The sequence below is a fragment of the Anoplopoma fimbria genome, chromosome 14 (genome assembly GCF_027596085.1).
Source record: "Anoplopoma fimbria isolate UVic2021 breed Golden Eagle Sablefish chromosome 14, Afim_UVic_2022, whole genome shotgun sequence".
Classification (NCBI taxonomy): Eukaryota; Metazoa; Chordata; class Actinopteri; order Perciformes; family Anoplopomatidae; genus Anoplopoma; species Anoplopoma fimbria.
Genome location: NC_072462.1, coordinates 8,174,166 through 8,192,520, shown reverse-complemented (window position 1 = coordinate 8,192,520; position 18,355 = coordinate 8,174,166). Strand labels below are relative to the sequence as shown.

The following is an 18,355-nucleotide window of genomic DNA, read 5'->3' as shown; positions in this document are numbered from 1 at the left end:
AAACAATCGAAATCATATGAATTAGATTAGTCACGTTGTTTATTTTTAATGTTTTTTACTTAAATCATCTGCACAAAAAGTAGAGAATAATACATACAACACACTATTGATTCCAATTTTTTTTGTTCCAGATACACAGGACAATATTGGGACAACTAATGATGTTCTTTCGTGGTTTTGAGTCACAGTGTGAGCACACATTGTCTGGTAACAGGTTATAAATGTTAAGACTATATAAAAAAAAACTGTGGAAAAAAACTGAAGGTAAAATTTCAATATATATTCAATATATTTTTTGGGGGGGTGTTTTAGTCTTTTCTTTTGAATGCTGCCGACAAGAAACCAAAATATAAAGTTAAATAAATAAGGAAAGAGTGTGTGTATCCAAAATCCATAAGCGAGGGATAAATATATACATACAGTGCCCAACGGGTTATTTTTATGAAGCGCTGCGGTGGCAGGAGGGACTAACCTCCTGCCAATGACGGCCCTCCTCCACCCTGAGGTCTGTGACGAGACGCCTGGGTGATCAGTGCTATGAATGTGATAGCTATATTATAACAGAATAAACAGAGAGGCCTCTTATATAAGCTAATGTTTAATCCTGTCAGGACATAGGCCTCTGTTATTCTTTTATTGTGTTTTTATGATTATGACCAAATACATCAAAAGGTTTTTTAATTATATTTATTTCATGGATAAATCCATTAAAAACTCTGCAGTTTCTATTTCATATAAAACCTCGCTTTTATTTTCTTCAGAGCATAACTTTAAACCTTAAATTACATTTTAAGATCTCTGAAATATCTACCATTTTTAAAAAAAATTTTTTTATATATAGTTGCCTTTAAAAGGCTTTGAGAGTTTTTGAAAATTTTCAATTAAATACGATATTTTTACATTTCATTGAAGTAGAAATTATGCATCTTAATAATACAATGGTTGAACGATTTTTGGATTTGTTGCGGAGGTTTCTGCACTGTTTAATCTAAATAGATGTGTGTGTGTGTGTGTGTGTGTGTGTGTGTGTGTGTGTGTGTGTGTGTGTGTGTGTGTGTGTGTGTGTGTGTGTGTGTGTGTGTGTGTGTGTGTGTGTGTGTGTGTGTGTACCCGGTCCTGAATTCAAATGTTAAAATTTATTGCACATGATTCTGTTTATGAGTATATTTCAGTACCATGCAAAAGTACATTTGTATGTGTGTGTCTGTATGTTTACATGGAGCTATATATACAGTATGTATATAGTGCACATTTACATTTGTGTAAGTGTGTGTGTGTGTGTGTGTGTGTGTGTCTGTGTCTGCATCTGTGCCAGTGATTTCCAGTACTTTGGGTGTGTGTGTGTGTGTGTGTGTGGGAGTCTTTGTATATGTGCCAAAGCGGTCCAGCTGGCATCAGTCTTAGCTGAAGCCGAGGCCGCTGTATCGGTCGCACTCAAAAACACACATACACACACACACACAGACATAGTCGACCACATTCCCATTCTGCATGCCTGTAATTATCAACCTCTTCTGCATCGACTACCATGTTGGCGTGCATTCAGCGCTGGTCTATACACGCCTGATTCAAACCCTTCACCGCGTACACGCTCCATTCTCCACCACACACGCTCGTCACCAAGCCTCGCCTCCATTTCATCTTGTGCGGCTGCACCGACCCGCAGAATGTAATTACACACTATCCGTGGTTTGATATTTAGACTGGCTGAAGATTTAAGGTTTTATCCAAGAAGAAGGTCCGCGTGGATAAAAATAGTCCCAAAGTGGTCTCCTCAAGCTCGGAGGAGAGGGAGGCCTGTTGGAGGGGAAATTAGCTTTGTTGTCTACTTGCTGCCTCGGTTGCTGACACCCTTTTTTCACAGCAAGACACTCTCTGTAGTATTTGAATGATTGGTCGATTACCTGCCAAAGAGACTACACCTCCCTGTCATGTACTGATCAATACTTGGAATGCATTTTTCAAAACTTTGATGTCAATCAAAAACATGTTCAAACACGATGAACCAAAGATGTTCCATAAGGACTGTAAGTTGGGGTGGGATGGCTGCCCTTTTTTCTCATTTCCATTAATGTGCATCAGATGTAGGGTTAAGGCTTAAAGGGACAGTTCATCCGAAAATCAAAAATACTTCGATATCTATTAAACCAGGGAACTTACACCAAAACCATCAAGATTGATAAATAGCACTACCGGTAAGAGGATATATATGTCTTATTGATTTCATGCTGAACCGTATCTTTAAGACACCTGTCACTTAGACTGCATATAAGCTGTAGACAGTCATGGTGATGTCACCCATTGGTTAGTGGACTGACGTTTTGAAGACTATAGGATCGTCGATTCCATCGTCGTCGTCTCGGATTACGGCCGTCAGCATATTATTTTTTTTTGCAGCCAATGAACTGAAGCTACCATATTTGGAGTGCAGATGAGTTAAGTAGAGACGCCGAATACGGCTGTGGTAGTGGCAGCGACCTGTCAATCACAGTAAGCCCGTCCTAAAGCATACTTCGCTTTATGGTCTATTTGACTCTAAATGGACCATAATTTACTAAATGAACATCATGCTGTATTAAAGAATACTTGAAACTAGAGATTGAGACCACAAACTCATGTTTACTGACGGAATAAATCAAGAGAGAAGACATTTTCTTTTAGACTTCTATAGAATCTGACTTATTTTTGCAACCAGAGGAGTTGCCCCCTGCTGGTCAGTAGAGATAATGCAAGTTTAAGACACTTCCGCATCGGCTTCACTCGTCAGAACCGGAGGTTGCTGCCTGCCTGCACATTAGAAAGGGGAGTAGTCCAAAAAGCATATCTTGATACAAACGCTTTGTCCACATACACATGTAGAACGCTTGAGTCAAGAGAGCATCTTTCGTTCTTGTACCACAAAGTCAACACTGAATCAAACTAATAGAGGAAACTAGAAAAAATTAAATGTCCTGAAGGAAATGACGTGACAGTTATGGTAGGCAAGGTTTTCTTTGTCCATGCGCTGCTCATCGTTCACAGTCCAATTAGCGAATTCAGACGCGATTATAGCAATACCCATTCCCATTCCAAAATCTTGCCCCACTGCTGACAGACTCTGAAAATGAATGCATTTATTATTATAAAGATTAGGGCATCGCTAACTGTTGCTAGGCCGCATCATAATATTTCTATGGTGATTTTAGGGGATGTCTTGGTGGTTTCTAGACTATTGTGTAGAATTACTATCTATGTATTATATACTGCACTACATCTGCAGTCTAATGTTTTATTTTTTTTTATTCCACAATGCGTCCTATTTGATAGAGGGAAAGAAATACAGTGCCAGTGAAGAAAAAAACATTTTAAACCATCAACAGTGATCTGAGACAGAGAAGATTGTTTCTTGGTTTCTAGATGTTAGGCCGTCTGAAAGCGGTAATACCACGTCTCATATTTAGTTTAATCTGTCTGCACAAGCAGAGAAACTGAATCTACAGCTAAAAGAACTTGGAGGGTGGACGCGTTGTTCCTGGTTTCAAAGCTGGAGCTTGTAGCATAAAGAGGTTTCTATGCATTGCAGGCATAGCAGATGTCTGTTTTGTTGTGCTGTGAGAGTAGTGAGCAGAAAACAAACACACACACACACACTCTCAGTACTCTGATCATGAAAACTGGCTTTGGCTGTGTTTTCTGCTGAACATCTTTGACATTTTTTCCTAAACGAATGAAAGCAAGATTGAAATTTACTTCATGTACAATTATGTCTCTGTTGGTTAAACAAATCAATCCAAATGAATACATATATTCTTTATTAATTAGCACATCCAATTGTTATCTATTTGGGACTGAATGTGTCCTCGTTGAATTGAAAATGTATGTTCTGTCATTTTGGACAGAAATAAGGGGCCACCATTTAGGGTTATTTTCAAAGAAATTAGTAAATGAATAAATAAAATCCAATCAATATCAATAGAGGTTTGAAAATAATGGATGAATGAATGAATGAATGAAAGAGAGAAAGTATGAAGGAGGTCATCCTGTCATTGGTCATTGTATGTAACTCCATTTTCAGTGGCGGAAGCTTAACATTAGTCAGTGCAGTTAAGTAAAAAAAAAAAGAATTAATGGATGGATGAATTAAAAAATGAATACATAATCACACCCCTGTTCGTACTGAATGTGATGTTGTATGTCGTAAAGAATTAGATTTTATGTGAATGAATGAATGAAGCTTTTGTGAAGCGACATTTGTTGGGAAACTCATTTAAGAAATGGAATGAACGAAGGAATGGTTAATTGTTCTGTATTGTTTTGCATCGCTGCTCATCCTCTCTTTATGAATGAGTTACCTGGTAACCTTTTCTTTGGTAGAAGTATTTAGTAAATGAGTGGATTAATTATTTTCCAATTTGATGAATACGTTTTCACCAAATATATGCATCTGACTCCCTCTGCTAACTGCTCCCTCTGTTTTTTCTTGCAGGTAAAACAGAGAGGAGCTCGTACTCGTACGGCAGAGAGTCCAACCCGCACTGCCACCAGGTCAGTCCCACTGTCAGTGTCTTCTTTTATAAAGGGTGTGTTGCTGAGTTGCTCTCCTCTGCTGGTGAGCGTACAGAAGAGAGCAAACCAGTTTTTGGAATTTGAAGAGGATGTTCAGTCTCGGGGACATTTAAGCACCAGAGTCTTTGTTCCTCAAACTTAAAGTTTTGTCGAAATAGAAGCCATGAGAGCATGTCGAGTCACCAAGCAATATGTGTGTTGTGTTTCTTGAACTGATATGAATCATCGATAGACCGTAATATGAATTTAGCAATGTAGCTATTTGGCAACATTATTCTTTTTATCAGATTTTAGCTGATGATAGCTTATAGCTTCCTCACTGAAAGCAGAGCATGTCGGGCAGAGCAGAGTGAAGCATTGCTGTTCATAGAGAGCCACTACAGCCTACCAGCCAATGGTCAAAGAGGTTTTAGCTTGTGAAATTGGAACTTTTTGATTCTGGCATATAACAGTTAAGGCACATTAGGGCAAAAAAAAAAAAGAAAAACTAAAAGAAAATGTAAAAGTCAAAAATGATACAAACAATATCGGATCTCTTTGCAATGTTGGATCAACGTTATCACACCACAGATGCTGCAGCTTTTGCAGACCTAATCCAAGCAACCTTTCATTTAGTTTGGTTGAGGAGTTTTTAGGCTGAAAACCAAAATGTTTAGCCGAAAGAGTGTAAAAGGTGTTGACAATTCAGTGTTGCTTTGTCACAACAACTTTCATCCATTTCATTTATCATTTCATGGTAAGAAGTCTTTCACTTGGCGGCAGTTATTGTTGCCTGCAACTTTTCTCGAGTCTTTAAATCATGCAGGTAGCAGCACCACCGGTGTTTGGTTATTTCATTATTTAGCTTCCTATGCGTCAATCATCCTCTCGAAGACTAAAAACAACAGCTGTTACATCTTTCTATTAAATATATTTTGATGTTTTCCATTGAGGTTACTAACTTTACCACATATTCCTAACTTCATAAAACTAATAATTATTCATTTTAACTTTATGTCTAATTCCTTTTAAAAGGAATATTTATCTTCGGCGGTGACGCCAGGTGTTATGAGGACTTTGGTAATAGCTGAGTTTTTAAATCTGCACCGTGATCTTCCCGCTCAGTTCTCATGGACCATATGCATCCATGAGAAGATGCACGTTGATAATTAAGAGAATATACAGATGTCAGTGTTTGATTCTGCCGGTGGAATATGAAACGGAGAGAAGCTTGATGTGCTCGCTTTAATTTGATGACCTCCTTCTAGTTTTTTTCATTTAAAAAATCACATACGAACGCAGGCTGTTGGACAAGTTGACTGAGTCTGATGTCATGGATTTATTTTTATTTTCGTCTTGAACATCCATTAATTAAAGCTTATCAAAGAGATGCATTTCTGTGCCTATGAAAATCAAAGTTGCGCTAAAAGATGCTGCTACATTTCCTTTTGCAGTGCTAGATGTTTGGGTTTCACATTGGGGGAATTAGATCATGTTATTTTACTGCTCAATAATTCAGAGATACAGACATTTCTGCACACGCCTTTCATAGCTGCAGAACGTTTCAAACATACTTTTAATGTTATACACTACTATATGACAATTTAAATAATGTGTGTGAATACATTAAAAAAGACAATTATTGATATATTTTATATAATGAAGATTTATATCAGTATAGTATAAACAGTAGTGAGACATCAATCTTATAAAAATGAACTTGGAATTAGTGTTTTTGTTATCATGCCCCTCCACATTCAAGGTGGAATTGTACTCGAATAAAACTGAAAGCCAAGTCACGTCACAGCTTAAAAATCAAATGTTTTCTTGTGATTTCTACTTGCTGCACTTAAGTATGGATTTTATTAAATCTTGCAATCAAATCCTTATCTGCAACCAAATAATCTGCCAAATTGTCATTTAAGACAATATCATTGTCAAATTATGTTGAGCTGGTATTACCTGTTATGCTCCTTTAGTCCAACTAGTGCAGCTAAGGGCGTGGCCGTACAGGGCGTGGCCGTACAGGGCGTGGCCGTTCAGGGTGTGGCCGTTTAGGGTGTGACCCTTTGGACAGGGCTTGAAGCGAGCAGATTGCTTGACCCCAGGAAGCCCTTCTTGCAGCGTAGTTAAGGACAACATGCCCGACTCAGCCAGTTGAGACCTAAAACCACCTCCCAAACTGGTGAGCTGTTCGATCATTTTCAAATTTTTCAAAGTTCATTAATATCAGATCTCCCTGAAACAAACCTTCAGTTACATGATGATAGCTCATTTACAGAACTACAGAATAGCCGTCAGCCTTTCATTTATGCACAAAAAACTCCCAATACCATCTCAACAAACTCCATTCAGGCAAGCATTCTAAAAGGTGTAATCAGATCAGAATACTTGTCAAATTGGGACCAGTTCCTGAGGCTGGATTGTTGGAGCAATTATAAAATGGTATGAATGGCCTAACGGAGATCTAGACAGTTGATTCATTAAAGTACGAGGTTTATCAGACTTCGTGATAATGGGCCAACCTAACTTTCTTTGACAAAATGATAATAACGTTTTAAACTGGATCCACTAGACTGTACGTCCAAATACAATCTACCATTTTTTCCTACGCTTTGTGTTTTTGGAGATCAACACCAGTGCCTTGGACTGGCAAGGTTGATGGTGGTTGCCAACAGGGGCAATCAAACTAAAAAAATCGGATTGACGGCGGTCCAAATGTCGTTGCCTGGGGCAACTGGGCAACAGTTTACTGCCAAGCCTTGTGAATGAAGAGAAGACGGCAAGTGGAGTGAAATAAAGTAAAGGGAAAGCAAAAAACTCCAGTGTTGCATTTGAAGGACTCGTAGTAGACACTGAGGGTAACAAGACCTTCCTGCCTTTTGGTTTTGATCTTTTCCTTTCTGTTATGAGGACGGGATTTGGCCCTGACAACCTTGTGAACAAACATATACACAGTGAGAGAGAGAGAACATGCTGTACACTTTTGTTCAGCAACTTGTTCAGTTCAGTCTTTTGCATTTTCCACCTTCCATTTATCCAACTATTAAGACATTCCCTCACTTTCTTAAAGCAGTTTTGTTATTCAGTAATTTGTTAATTTCTAGATTTATTCAGGTTTTCATTCATCTCTTCACTTAAATTCTCCATTCAATGTTTGTCCATTCATTGAGTCACTATTTTTGCTTGCATGTGAATAATCTGAGTAATCTATTAGGTGTTCATATGTTCAATCATCCAAGCAGTGATCATCCACTCTCTGTCACTCATTAATTCGTTCCTTGTTAATTTATTCACTTTTTTTAATTCACCTATTCCTAAGGTGGCTGGTTCATATTTTTATTTATTGTGTTCAGCCACGTGTCAATTGGCCTATCTGAGCACCGCTCATTCACTCATACATTTCTTTTCTCATTAGGAGGTTTGTTCATTCATCCATCCATCCATCCATTTATCCTTTCATTTATCCTTTATAATTTATTGGGTTGTAGGTTCATGTAGTCATTTACGAAGTTCAACCTACTGTCCATCCAATCCCTCCATCTAAACACTCATGAACTTAAACAATAATTTACTAAAATGTGTCCTTTCCTCAGTCCATTTTGTTGCTGTTGTTGATCCATCCATCCATCCATCACCAACTTGCTGAACTTTTATTTTTAACCACCTCTCACATCCAGCTGTGGCCTTTTGTGAGGCTTCAACAAACTGTAGAGGACAAAAATATGAAATAAATCAAACATTACTGCCTCACTGGCCACTTTCCTATTGGGCTGCTGTCAAATTATCCTGTTACACAGTCTGAATGGCTCCTGATGGAAATTGTTTGGAAATGGCAGATAAATTTACATGCTGGGCTGAAGTCCAAAACGCTCTGGCTTCATCCTCGGCCGTTAGTGGAAGAAAAAAAGAAAAAAAGAAAAACACTTAGAGGGGAGGATGAGCCTGCGCGCTAACAGCAGGAAGATTTCCAATGACCCCAGTTTGTTCCACAACTCTGACCAAATCCAATACATTTGTACTATTGGTGTTTTGAGGTAATTTAGGTTTTGGTTCCACATTTCGGATTTTTTTGAATGTTTAACTTTTGACTCTTCACACCATAACGTTGATATTGTGCTCAGTCACAATCTGCAAATGTCCTCCAGCTGAGGTCCAAAACATTTAGAGTGATAATCTGGATTGAACTTCCGTTTCATTTTCACTATTATTCATTATTCGGTGTTATGTTAGCGGATTTTCCTGTTTGGGAGGATGGTTAGGTGTAGTGTGCTCTTATTAATCAGCACTGACTGAAGAATCCCTTACTATGACTTCACTTTCAGTAGTACTAGTAGCTAGGAGCAGTTGACCCACAAAGCTGTTTGGCTCAATTGTTTTTCCAACCCAGGAAACAGCTGCCAATGGGCAAAGCACCACACCTTAGAATCACTGAAAGGATCTATGATGTGGGCAGTGATTTGAGGTTTGGAACCAAGTGAGGCGCTGCATCGCGGTTCAGTAGTTTTGCAGGTATTTGACTGTAAGAGACATTGGACAAACCCAAACATTTGACATAATGGTAGAGCTATATGTAAAGTCTGAGTATCATAAAAGTAATTATGAGTAATAATGCCGCATTTCCACTGCATGGTTTGTCACAACTCTACCCAAATTGGTTTGTATTGTGAAGCAGCGGTATTTGACGTGTTGCCAGTGAGGATGTGTTGGTTAGAGAGATGCACCGATTGATCGACTTCCGATCAAAACCTGATGGTTTTCAGCTGATCGGCCATGACCAGATACCTGCCGGCCAGTTTCATATGTTTATTTTTTAGCTGGTCACATTTGTGTGCCGCCACCACATGATAGTTTTACATTGACACATAGTGCCTGTTTTAGACCTGCCCCTCTGTGTGGATCAACTGTCTGTGCATCAGTCTTCAGAATTCAAATGGTGGACAATCCAATATGCCCAAGGGTCTAGGTTGTTGCTGTCCAGCAGAGCAGTATACCTCAGTGTTTATTTTCTGCACAACCAAACCTTTTTACTTCAGTAGTCAATTTGTATTTTGTGCAAACTGACTGCTTGGTTCCAGTGTAAACTGGAAAGCTGTCTGGGTCTGACTGGTGATTCTCTCCTAGCTGTAAATGGGTGGTGGGGGCTGGGAAACGTGGCCTCCTGCCAAGGTACGTGCCCAACCCCCCAACAGCTCGCTCTGCTCCCCTAAAAGCACCCAAACAGCCTCCAAAAACCATCGTCTGCTGGCTGAAGGTGGCATGAATACGCTCAACAAACCAGGGGTGGAAAAGACATCGGTCTGTTGTTTAGTACATGTGGCATCAAGAACAACTCTTTTTTTTTTATTTATCTGAAGAAAGAATTACATTTTCTAATTATACTTTTTTGCTGTAATTTGCTGTAAATTACGAACAGTATACATATTTTACTGTTCTTCCTGTGTGCACTAGAGGTACTTAAAATGAGTATTTAAATTTCCATTTTTACTCCCCATAATCTGCATATTTTGTAGATGGATTGCATGCTGTGTCGTTGCCTAAAACCGCATTTGTATTTTTTCTGGCTACTTCAAGGACTCTTCTTTAATGTTGGCTTTAAAAGATTCCAAGTTACATTTCAAAGATTCATTATTGACCTTGGAGACAGCAGTTGACAACAAAACAATATCCCCTTCAGGTCCATTTAGCTGCTGATGTGTGTTTGAGCATATGACATGATATTCATCAGCAGGTAGAGTTCAGTTGTCATGATCCCCACCTCTCTGTTCCTGAGGCTTCATTGAGGGTCGCTCATTGATCTCCTGCAGGGGGACCCTCCTGCACGGAGTTTCACACTGTAATTGACATGACAGTTACTTTAAAGCTCAGTTGTCACATGTCAGGACCATTATTTACACCTGTCAGGAAGATACAGTAGTTGGCTATTTTAAGGGAGATAGAAAAACCATTGCACTTGGTAGTTTAAAACCAGCTATGTTTCTGTTTTCCTGACATGGAACCCTTGTGGCTGTGTAATTAAAGACTGTTGGTCCTGAGGAGGATGGAGCTTGACATTGTTATAGTACCACAAAACCTTTTGAGTCTCTCTGCTTCTTCCTGTTCTGAGAGAACAGGGTTGGATGACGGCATCAGTGGTTACCGCTGTATGAGCGCTGTGCACTGCTGCTGTAATTTAGCGTTCTCCTACAAAAGCCAGCAACACGTGTCAATTTACGCTCTTGAAGTCTTCCCTTTTTGTCTCATGTGGGGAGCAAACAGCGGTTTAAATGAATCCTAAAGGTTTTCCTGTGGGACAAACTTTTTACAAGCAACAACCATCATCGGACGGACAGATGCAATGCACTGATCTGATCCTGCTCCCAGGAGGTTGAACCACTTAGACACAAATTACTCCATAATCTTTTCCTTTAGCAACACCCACAGGGAAAACCCGACAACATTTTAAGCTCCACTACCGGTAGTCATCAGTGTATTGTTTGCTCTTTCCCTCCTTTTATGGGGCTCTCTGTGGCTTCACCACTGCTGAGAGTCTTCACCTGAACCCCCCATAACCACAGCAGAAACACCCTCATGGGTTGTATAATATACAGCCAGTAAACACACACACACACACACACACACACACACACACACACACACACACACACACACACACACACACACACACACACACACACACACACACACACACACACACACACACAGACATACACTCACACTGTGGGGTTTCTCTAATGCTGCTATCTAAAGCCATCTAAAGGGACATTATGCCTACATAAGCAGACAGATCCACATCACCTGGAGGGAGGTGAGAAGGTGATCCTGTTTTTCATAATTTCCCTCCGTCCCTCAATTTTTCTCTTCTCTCTCACTGTGTCGTTCATTCAAGCAAAAGCCACTGCCCTGGCTAGCACACACACACACACACACACACACACACACACACACACACACACACACACACACACACACACACACACACACACACACACACACACACACACATACATGCACACATACTCGCACACTCTCAGCCACACCAAAGCGTGCCTGTCATCCAGTTATCGCCTCACAGATCAGTAGGTTAGTTGTGGGCCGGCAGCTACAGCTGAGGCAGCAGCAGCAGTCTGGATGTGAGGTTCTGGAGGAATGCTTGAAAAAGCCTTTAACACATCTCTCTCACACACACACACACACACACACACACACACACACACACACACACACACACACACACACACACACACACATACTCCACACCATCACACATCAGTCAGTGGAAAGTGCTGAAGGCTCGGTTTTGAAGCTTTCAGAGAGGAGCTCAGAAGCTGCATTTACCTATTAAAGAAGGAGGGCGCGCACACACACACACAGGCACACACACACACACACTTCATATCAAAGCACATGTATATAGATATTTCACGTTTTTTCCATAACCATACATTAACTCTCTCGCAAACATGCACCTACACAGCATGCATGGGATGAACCCCAAGCAGTTTCAGGGCGTTTTTTTGATCCTGTCACATTTACTCACTGTGGCCTCGTTTTTTCAATGCAATGTATAAGTCCTGCACCTCTATGGAAAAGGTGCAATCATGATTAGAAGTTTTTTTTTTTTTTTTTTTTTTTTTTTAATGGAGTATAATACCGTACAGTAACCATGCAATCCTAAAAAAGAAAAAAAAAGCTTGTTTAATTTCTTTGATAATTTCTTTTACAAAAATTTGAAATCAATGTAATCCATACATCCAACATTTTTTCCAAGTGTTTAAAAGTGTTACCAATGTTTAGGAAAATAATGTAGGCTCTACGTATTATACACAATGAATCACATTTTTACAACCTCTACTTACAGCATGTCCTCTCCTCTCCTCTCTGCTCTGTGTTCAGCAGCCCGCAGTTCATTCAAAGTTTCACAGAGTTTTTGTTTCCTGTTGGTCTCTGGCGAGTCAATCATGGCTTCTGAGCTGTTCTGAGGAGCGAGAATTTCATGCTTTTACCGGATCTGGTTAAAGCAAAAGGTTTATTCATGGAGATATTTTTAATGTCATATCAGTAAAGTTCGTAATTCAAGATGTGTGGCTCCTCTCTACATTAACCACACTACAAACACCTAAACTGCTGAAACAGTAGCAGGTCCTTAAACACTCTGAGGGCTCTCCAAACACACTGACCTCTGACCTCCACGCCTCTCTGAAGGGTCAACAGACTGCAGAGAGAGAGATAAAGAGAGAAAGTCCTTGTCTGTCTTTATCTTTATTTCTTCCAGCTAATCTTACATGTTAATGGACACTTCAGGCTCATAAAATAATAATAAAAATAACAATGATAATAATCATAATTGTCATAATAATAATGATAATGATCATGATAATAATAATGATGATAATATTGTTGATAAGACCGATAATAATCATAAAAATATAATAATAACAATAATGGCAGTAATAATGATATGTGTTATACTATCTATAATAATAACAATACTAATAATGAATATAATGATAATACATCTTATAGGTATAGTAATAATTATTATTATTATTGTTATTATTATTACGATCAATATTATTATTGTTATTATTATTATCATTATTATTATTATTATTATATTACAACAAAATTATTTCCAAAACAGGGCAGAGCAGAACAGGCAGCCTTATAAGGCTATTTTAGGGTCCATTATGCTTATGATAAAATCTGACAAATGCAAACCATGTCATGAGCTGGTGGTATTAATCAGGATTTCACCCAAACATGCATCCGCGACAAGTTCGTGTCGTCAGGAGAGTTCGGTAAATCTGACCTGAAGAAAAATGTTCTTGCATGAGGCCTTCCTCCTTTTCCTTGTTCACTCCCTTTATGGTGCACAACACCTTAAAGTGAAATGAATCATGTGTAGAGTTTCAAAATTCTCTCAGTTTTAGTCTGTCCCTTTTTTCTGTCTGTCTCCTGTTGCTTTGCTCTCTCTCGCTCTCTCTCTCTTGGTCTCTCTCTCTCTCACGATGCAATGTTTCCACAGATCTATGGAATGTGTCTGTATGGCATTACTGCGTGTGTGTGTGTGTTTTTGTGTGTTCGCGCACGTGCGACAGTCCTCATGGTTCCCATGCGTGGGCTTCATAGTGGAATCTGGTTACTAAGGGGGTGTGCGTGCGCGTTCATCGTCACTTCATTCCGTCGGTCCTCGGGGCTCGTCCCCATTGGCTGTTTTCTGACCAATGGCGCGGCAGCAGGAAGTACAAGCCCCCAACAGCTGGTCTGAAGTCCAGGAAGAAAAAAAAAGAAAAAACAAGGGCAAGTCAAAGACTGTTTACATGGAGGAAAATATTAATGGAGCCACTCGGCCCATAGTTTGTCCTGATCGGCCATATCTTTATTATAGCATGTTTATAGGCTATATTATATGAATTTACACTGTGGGATCATTAAAGGCTTCTCTTATCCATCCATCTATCCATCATAAATAACTCTCCTCTTACATCCATTCTGTGTAACTCTGTGTGTGGTGAGATGTTCCTCTCACAGCTGCTTTCCAGCTCTGAACATACACACACACACACACACACACACACACACACACACACACACACACACACACACACACACACACACACAAAAGCACACACACACACACACACACACACACACACACACACACACACACACACAGACATCCAGCTGCTCGTGGCTCTCAGGAGACTCTCAGCCGTCGTTTAGTCTCATTTGCCGGCCGAACAGATCGACACTATTTTCTATAGTATTTTGTTTGACTATCGATCACAAACACACCACACTGCTGGGCTCTTGCTCGTTGATGCATCGGCTTTGACAGCTGACAGATGTGTGTGTGCTATCCCTTATATGCACGAGACCACCCGGTGCTGTTGTGACGTGATGGAGCTGCTGGGGTTCCTTTGAGTATATTTGTCGGGAAATATCAACTTTATCAATAACACAGTTTTGGCATTTCAAAAAATCGGATAATGGCATTTTGTTTTATAGCAATGTCCAATGAAACAATTGAACGCAAATCATAAAGACTTTGATTTTTGGCTCATTATTAATGGCCATGGCTATGTCCTTTGCACTACAAGTAAAGATAAAAAACAAGGCATTGAGAGGAATGACCTGCATGCTTTTGTTTTTTGGATGCAGTGACCCTGTTTTGAAAAGGTATTTGTTCAACTCGTGTAGCAATACTCAGTGTTTGTATTGTCAGGCTCGGGCATCATGTAGGCAACTCTGTATCTCTGTCAGTGAAGTTAACCCTCTCCCCTCTCTGATGTGTCTAACATCAAATAGCAAGCTGCCTTTCAGACACACACACACACACACACACACACACACACACACACAAACTGCGAATGAAGTACAACAGCTGGTTACAGACATTGAACAGAACTGAGCTGTCAGGCCTACACTACAGAGCTGACACACACACACACACACACACACACACACACACACACACACACACACACACACACACACACACACACACACACACACACACGTACATATAAGTAAACCGGTCTTGATCCATGAGATGTGGGGAAAGCTAGAAGATATTTTTCATGTGTGCTGCCTTCATCAGAGCTTAGTTCTGCAGGACTTCTTATCTGTGACAGATGAAGTAACAACTTCCTGGATCCCACAGGCCTTGAACCTCCTTTAAATAAGAAATATATGCAGACTAGGCCTGGACATTTTTGGAAATTAATGCATGGCCATAAAGGAACAGCTCAGCCCACTACCAAAAAGTACATATTATTCATATGATTACATATTTTCTTTCCCTCATATATTCTACATGCTCACAACAAAGACAGTAGGATACCCTCAGTAACTGGGTCATGATTTCTGGAAAGACATATTACTGTTTAGCTTTTCAAACGCAGTTGTTTGGTGCTTTGAGCACCAAAAACCGAGACCATAAACTAATGTTTACAATGTTAACTGAGGAAATACATCATAAATCAAGTTAGAAGTTTTCTCGTAGTCTTCTATACAATCAGACGTTTTTTTTACAGTCGCCCCCTGATGGCCAGTAGAAATAATGCAAGTTCAAGGCACTTCTACGTTGGCCTCTTGGGGACAGCAGAATAAAGAATAAAGTCGTAAATGCAATATTTACAAATCATCACCTTTCAAGTTGATACAGCAATCGTTTGCTTATATTTGGCTAAGTAAGGAACTTTCTTCTTTTTTTTTTTTTTTTTTTTGCCCACCCTTGCAGTGGACAAAAGCCGCAGTGTTTCCAAGCACCAGAGTCCCTTCAGCAAACCTTTCATTTTTCCCCAGCGGGGTCCCACAGCTGGATCTCCAGCACCATAATTAGTTCAAATTCTCCACAGTAACTTTAAACATCCAACAGTTACAAACAACATAGTCATTGTGTCTCTTTTAGCTCTGTTTTTGGTCTTCACCAACTCCTGAGGGAGATGTCTGTCTCTTCAGCTGCTAAATGCTCCAAATGTCCAACAGCGTTTCTCAGAAATAACAATGTCCATTCTATAAAGTTTTATTTCTACACTCGGTGTGTTTGTTCCTGGTTATAATGACTCAAATGTCTCTACAAACTACAAAGTGAAGGCAGCTGGGACTGAGGCATGATGGGAGCGATCAGTTCAAGATGGCACCGCAGGGAAGCCTATTTCTCATTCTCTTTTCATCTCGCTTTTCATCTCCAAATATAAATCTGTCTCTCCATCTATCATTCATTCACTTCCTGTCTCCTCCCCATTCTTTCCTGATTATCACTCCCCCTTCCCTTCTTCCTCTCTCCCTTTTCTCTCCTTCCCTACGTACTTCTTCTCTCCTTACCTTTCCTTCTTACCCTCGCCAACCACTACCTTCCTCCTTTCCTCACCTATCTCCCTCCTTCCTTCCCTTCTTCTTAAAGATCTGCTTCATCCTCTTGACTTTCATTCTCTCGTCCCCTTTTCTCTCTTTTGACCTCCTCCCCTCCCTGTCTCTTCCTCTCAAATTTCATCCTTTCTTCCTCCCCTTCAGCAATTCCCTCCCTTCTTTATCAGCTCGCTTCCTAATCCATTTCTTCACTCCTCCTTTTCCCCTTCAACTTTTTGTCCCTGTCATATTAACTTCTTTTGTTCTCTCCTTCTCTTGTTTCCTTATTAACCATCCTACTTCCATAACTTCTGTTTTCCCTTTGTCTTCTTTTACCACTTACTGTCTCTTTTTCCCCTTACCTATTTCCTTCCCTCCATTCCTCCTTCAGTTTCATTTCCATCCTTCCTACCTTTCTTTATTTCCTCCGTCTGATCTACGGTGTCTCCCCCTCATCCTCTCCCCCCTCCCCCCCCTTTTAATTGCGTGCAGGAAGCTGCCAGATATTGTGAGGTGTAATGTGCTGTCTGATTCCTCTCTTAGTGTTCTTAAATGATCGCTATTTATTTGTCAAGCCAAGCGTTGAACGCTAATTAAGGAGAAATGCTTTGAACTGCTTTGCGTGTGTATGTGTGTTTGAGTGAAGTGTGTGTTATTGGCTTGTGTGTGTGTGTGTGTGTGTGTGTGTGTGTGTGTGTGTGTGTGTGTGTGTGTGTGTGTGTGTGTGTGTGTGTGTGTGTGTGTGTGTGTGTGTGGAGCAGTTAGAAGATGGAGGAAGTTGTCATTGGCAAGTCGATCCCTCGCCGCTTCGAATGCTACTGCAGGCAGATGTGTTTGTGTTTGTGTGTGTGTGTGTGTATGTGATTGTGTGCGTTTGCTGTTATCTGTCCCTGAGGTTTTTTTCTTGCTCTGACATCATTCTAAACATACACACACACACACACATAGCAGATGGTGTTTCAGAGACTCCAATGCGCTGATCTTATTGGCCGTTGTCTCTGTGTATTAGTGTTGTCGTGGCGGATCTGTGACCTGATTGGCTGTCTCAGTCTTTAACTCTTGATGACCAGGTCAGTCCTTACCTTGGATATCATCGGTTGTTTGACCTTGCCAAAAAATTCCTGTCTTTGTTGACAACTTTAAGCTAATTGACCCTTCCTAAATCCCGCCCCTTTTTGCTCTGTGCTCCAATAACAGTTGAGCAAGCTTTGAACTTGGCAGGAAGTTTCTCAACTTTCCCCTTTTCCTGTTATACTCATATATGTGACTTCTGATTAAGGGTAACATTGCTAGGGAAGTCATGCCATGGCTCTGAGAATTTTTTAACTACTTTTCCACTATTTCAGTCTTTTAATAGAGTCAATTTTTTAATTCATATATGTCAGATGTAGCCCTGGTTGTGTGTAATGTTGTGTGATGTACGTTTACAGTGTTCTGGCACGGTGAGTCCAGTTTATTCCTGTGTCTCTGCTGTTTTTTTTTCTGTTTCTGGTAGCAGCCTGAGGGCCTTGCTCCCTCAGGAGTGTGTGTGCAGAAATATGTACACATATGTGTGTGTGTCAGCTGGAGCGAAGCTGGCGTACAGGTGCGCCGCTGCCTCGCCAGCACTTCCTGGTAATTAATGACTTCTTCCTGTCTCTCTCTCTCTCTCTCTCTCTCTCTCTGTCTCTGTCTCTCTCTCTCTCTCTCTCTCTCTCTCTGTGTCTCTCATAGTCGGGATGGTGGAAATTGATGACATCTGAGTATTTGCTTTTTCAGTCACATTAAGGAACAGAGGGTTGAGTCTGAGAGGTATAAATTGTGGAGGGAGAAAATATGGAGGGGGGCAGTAAAAAAGGGAGAAAACAGCAAAAAAAATCATGTTCTGTTGATAAGAAATGTCCGTTTGGTTGATTTTAAAGTGAATATCCTGAACTGTCACTGTAGTGAAGTGATACCAAAGATACCACTCACGTCTGTGTGTTAAAGGGATAGG

At 40.2% G+C, this 18,355-nt stretch overlaps 1 protein-coding gene across 1 annotated transcript in view; it reads left to right on the top strand.

The window, feature by feature from the left end:
- Positions 1-18,355, top strand: part of LOC129101982 (transcription factor 4-like) — a 221,563-nt gene that overhangs the window by 105,226 nt on the left and 97,982 nt on the right. The window contains exon 6 of the mRNA XM_054611869.1: positions 4,466-4,524. Coding sequence (XP_054467844.1) covers positions 4,466-4,524 — 59 coding nt within the window. The remainder of the gene's footprint in view (positions 1-4,465; positions 4,525-18,355) is intronic.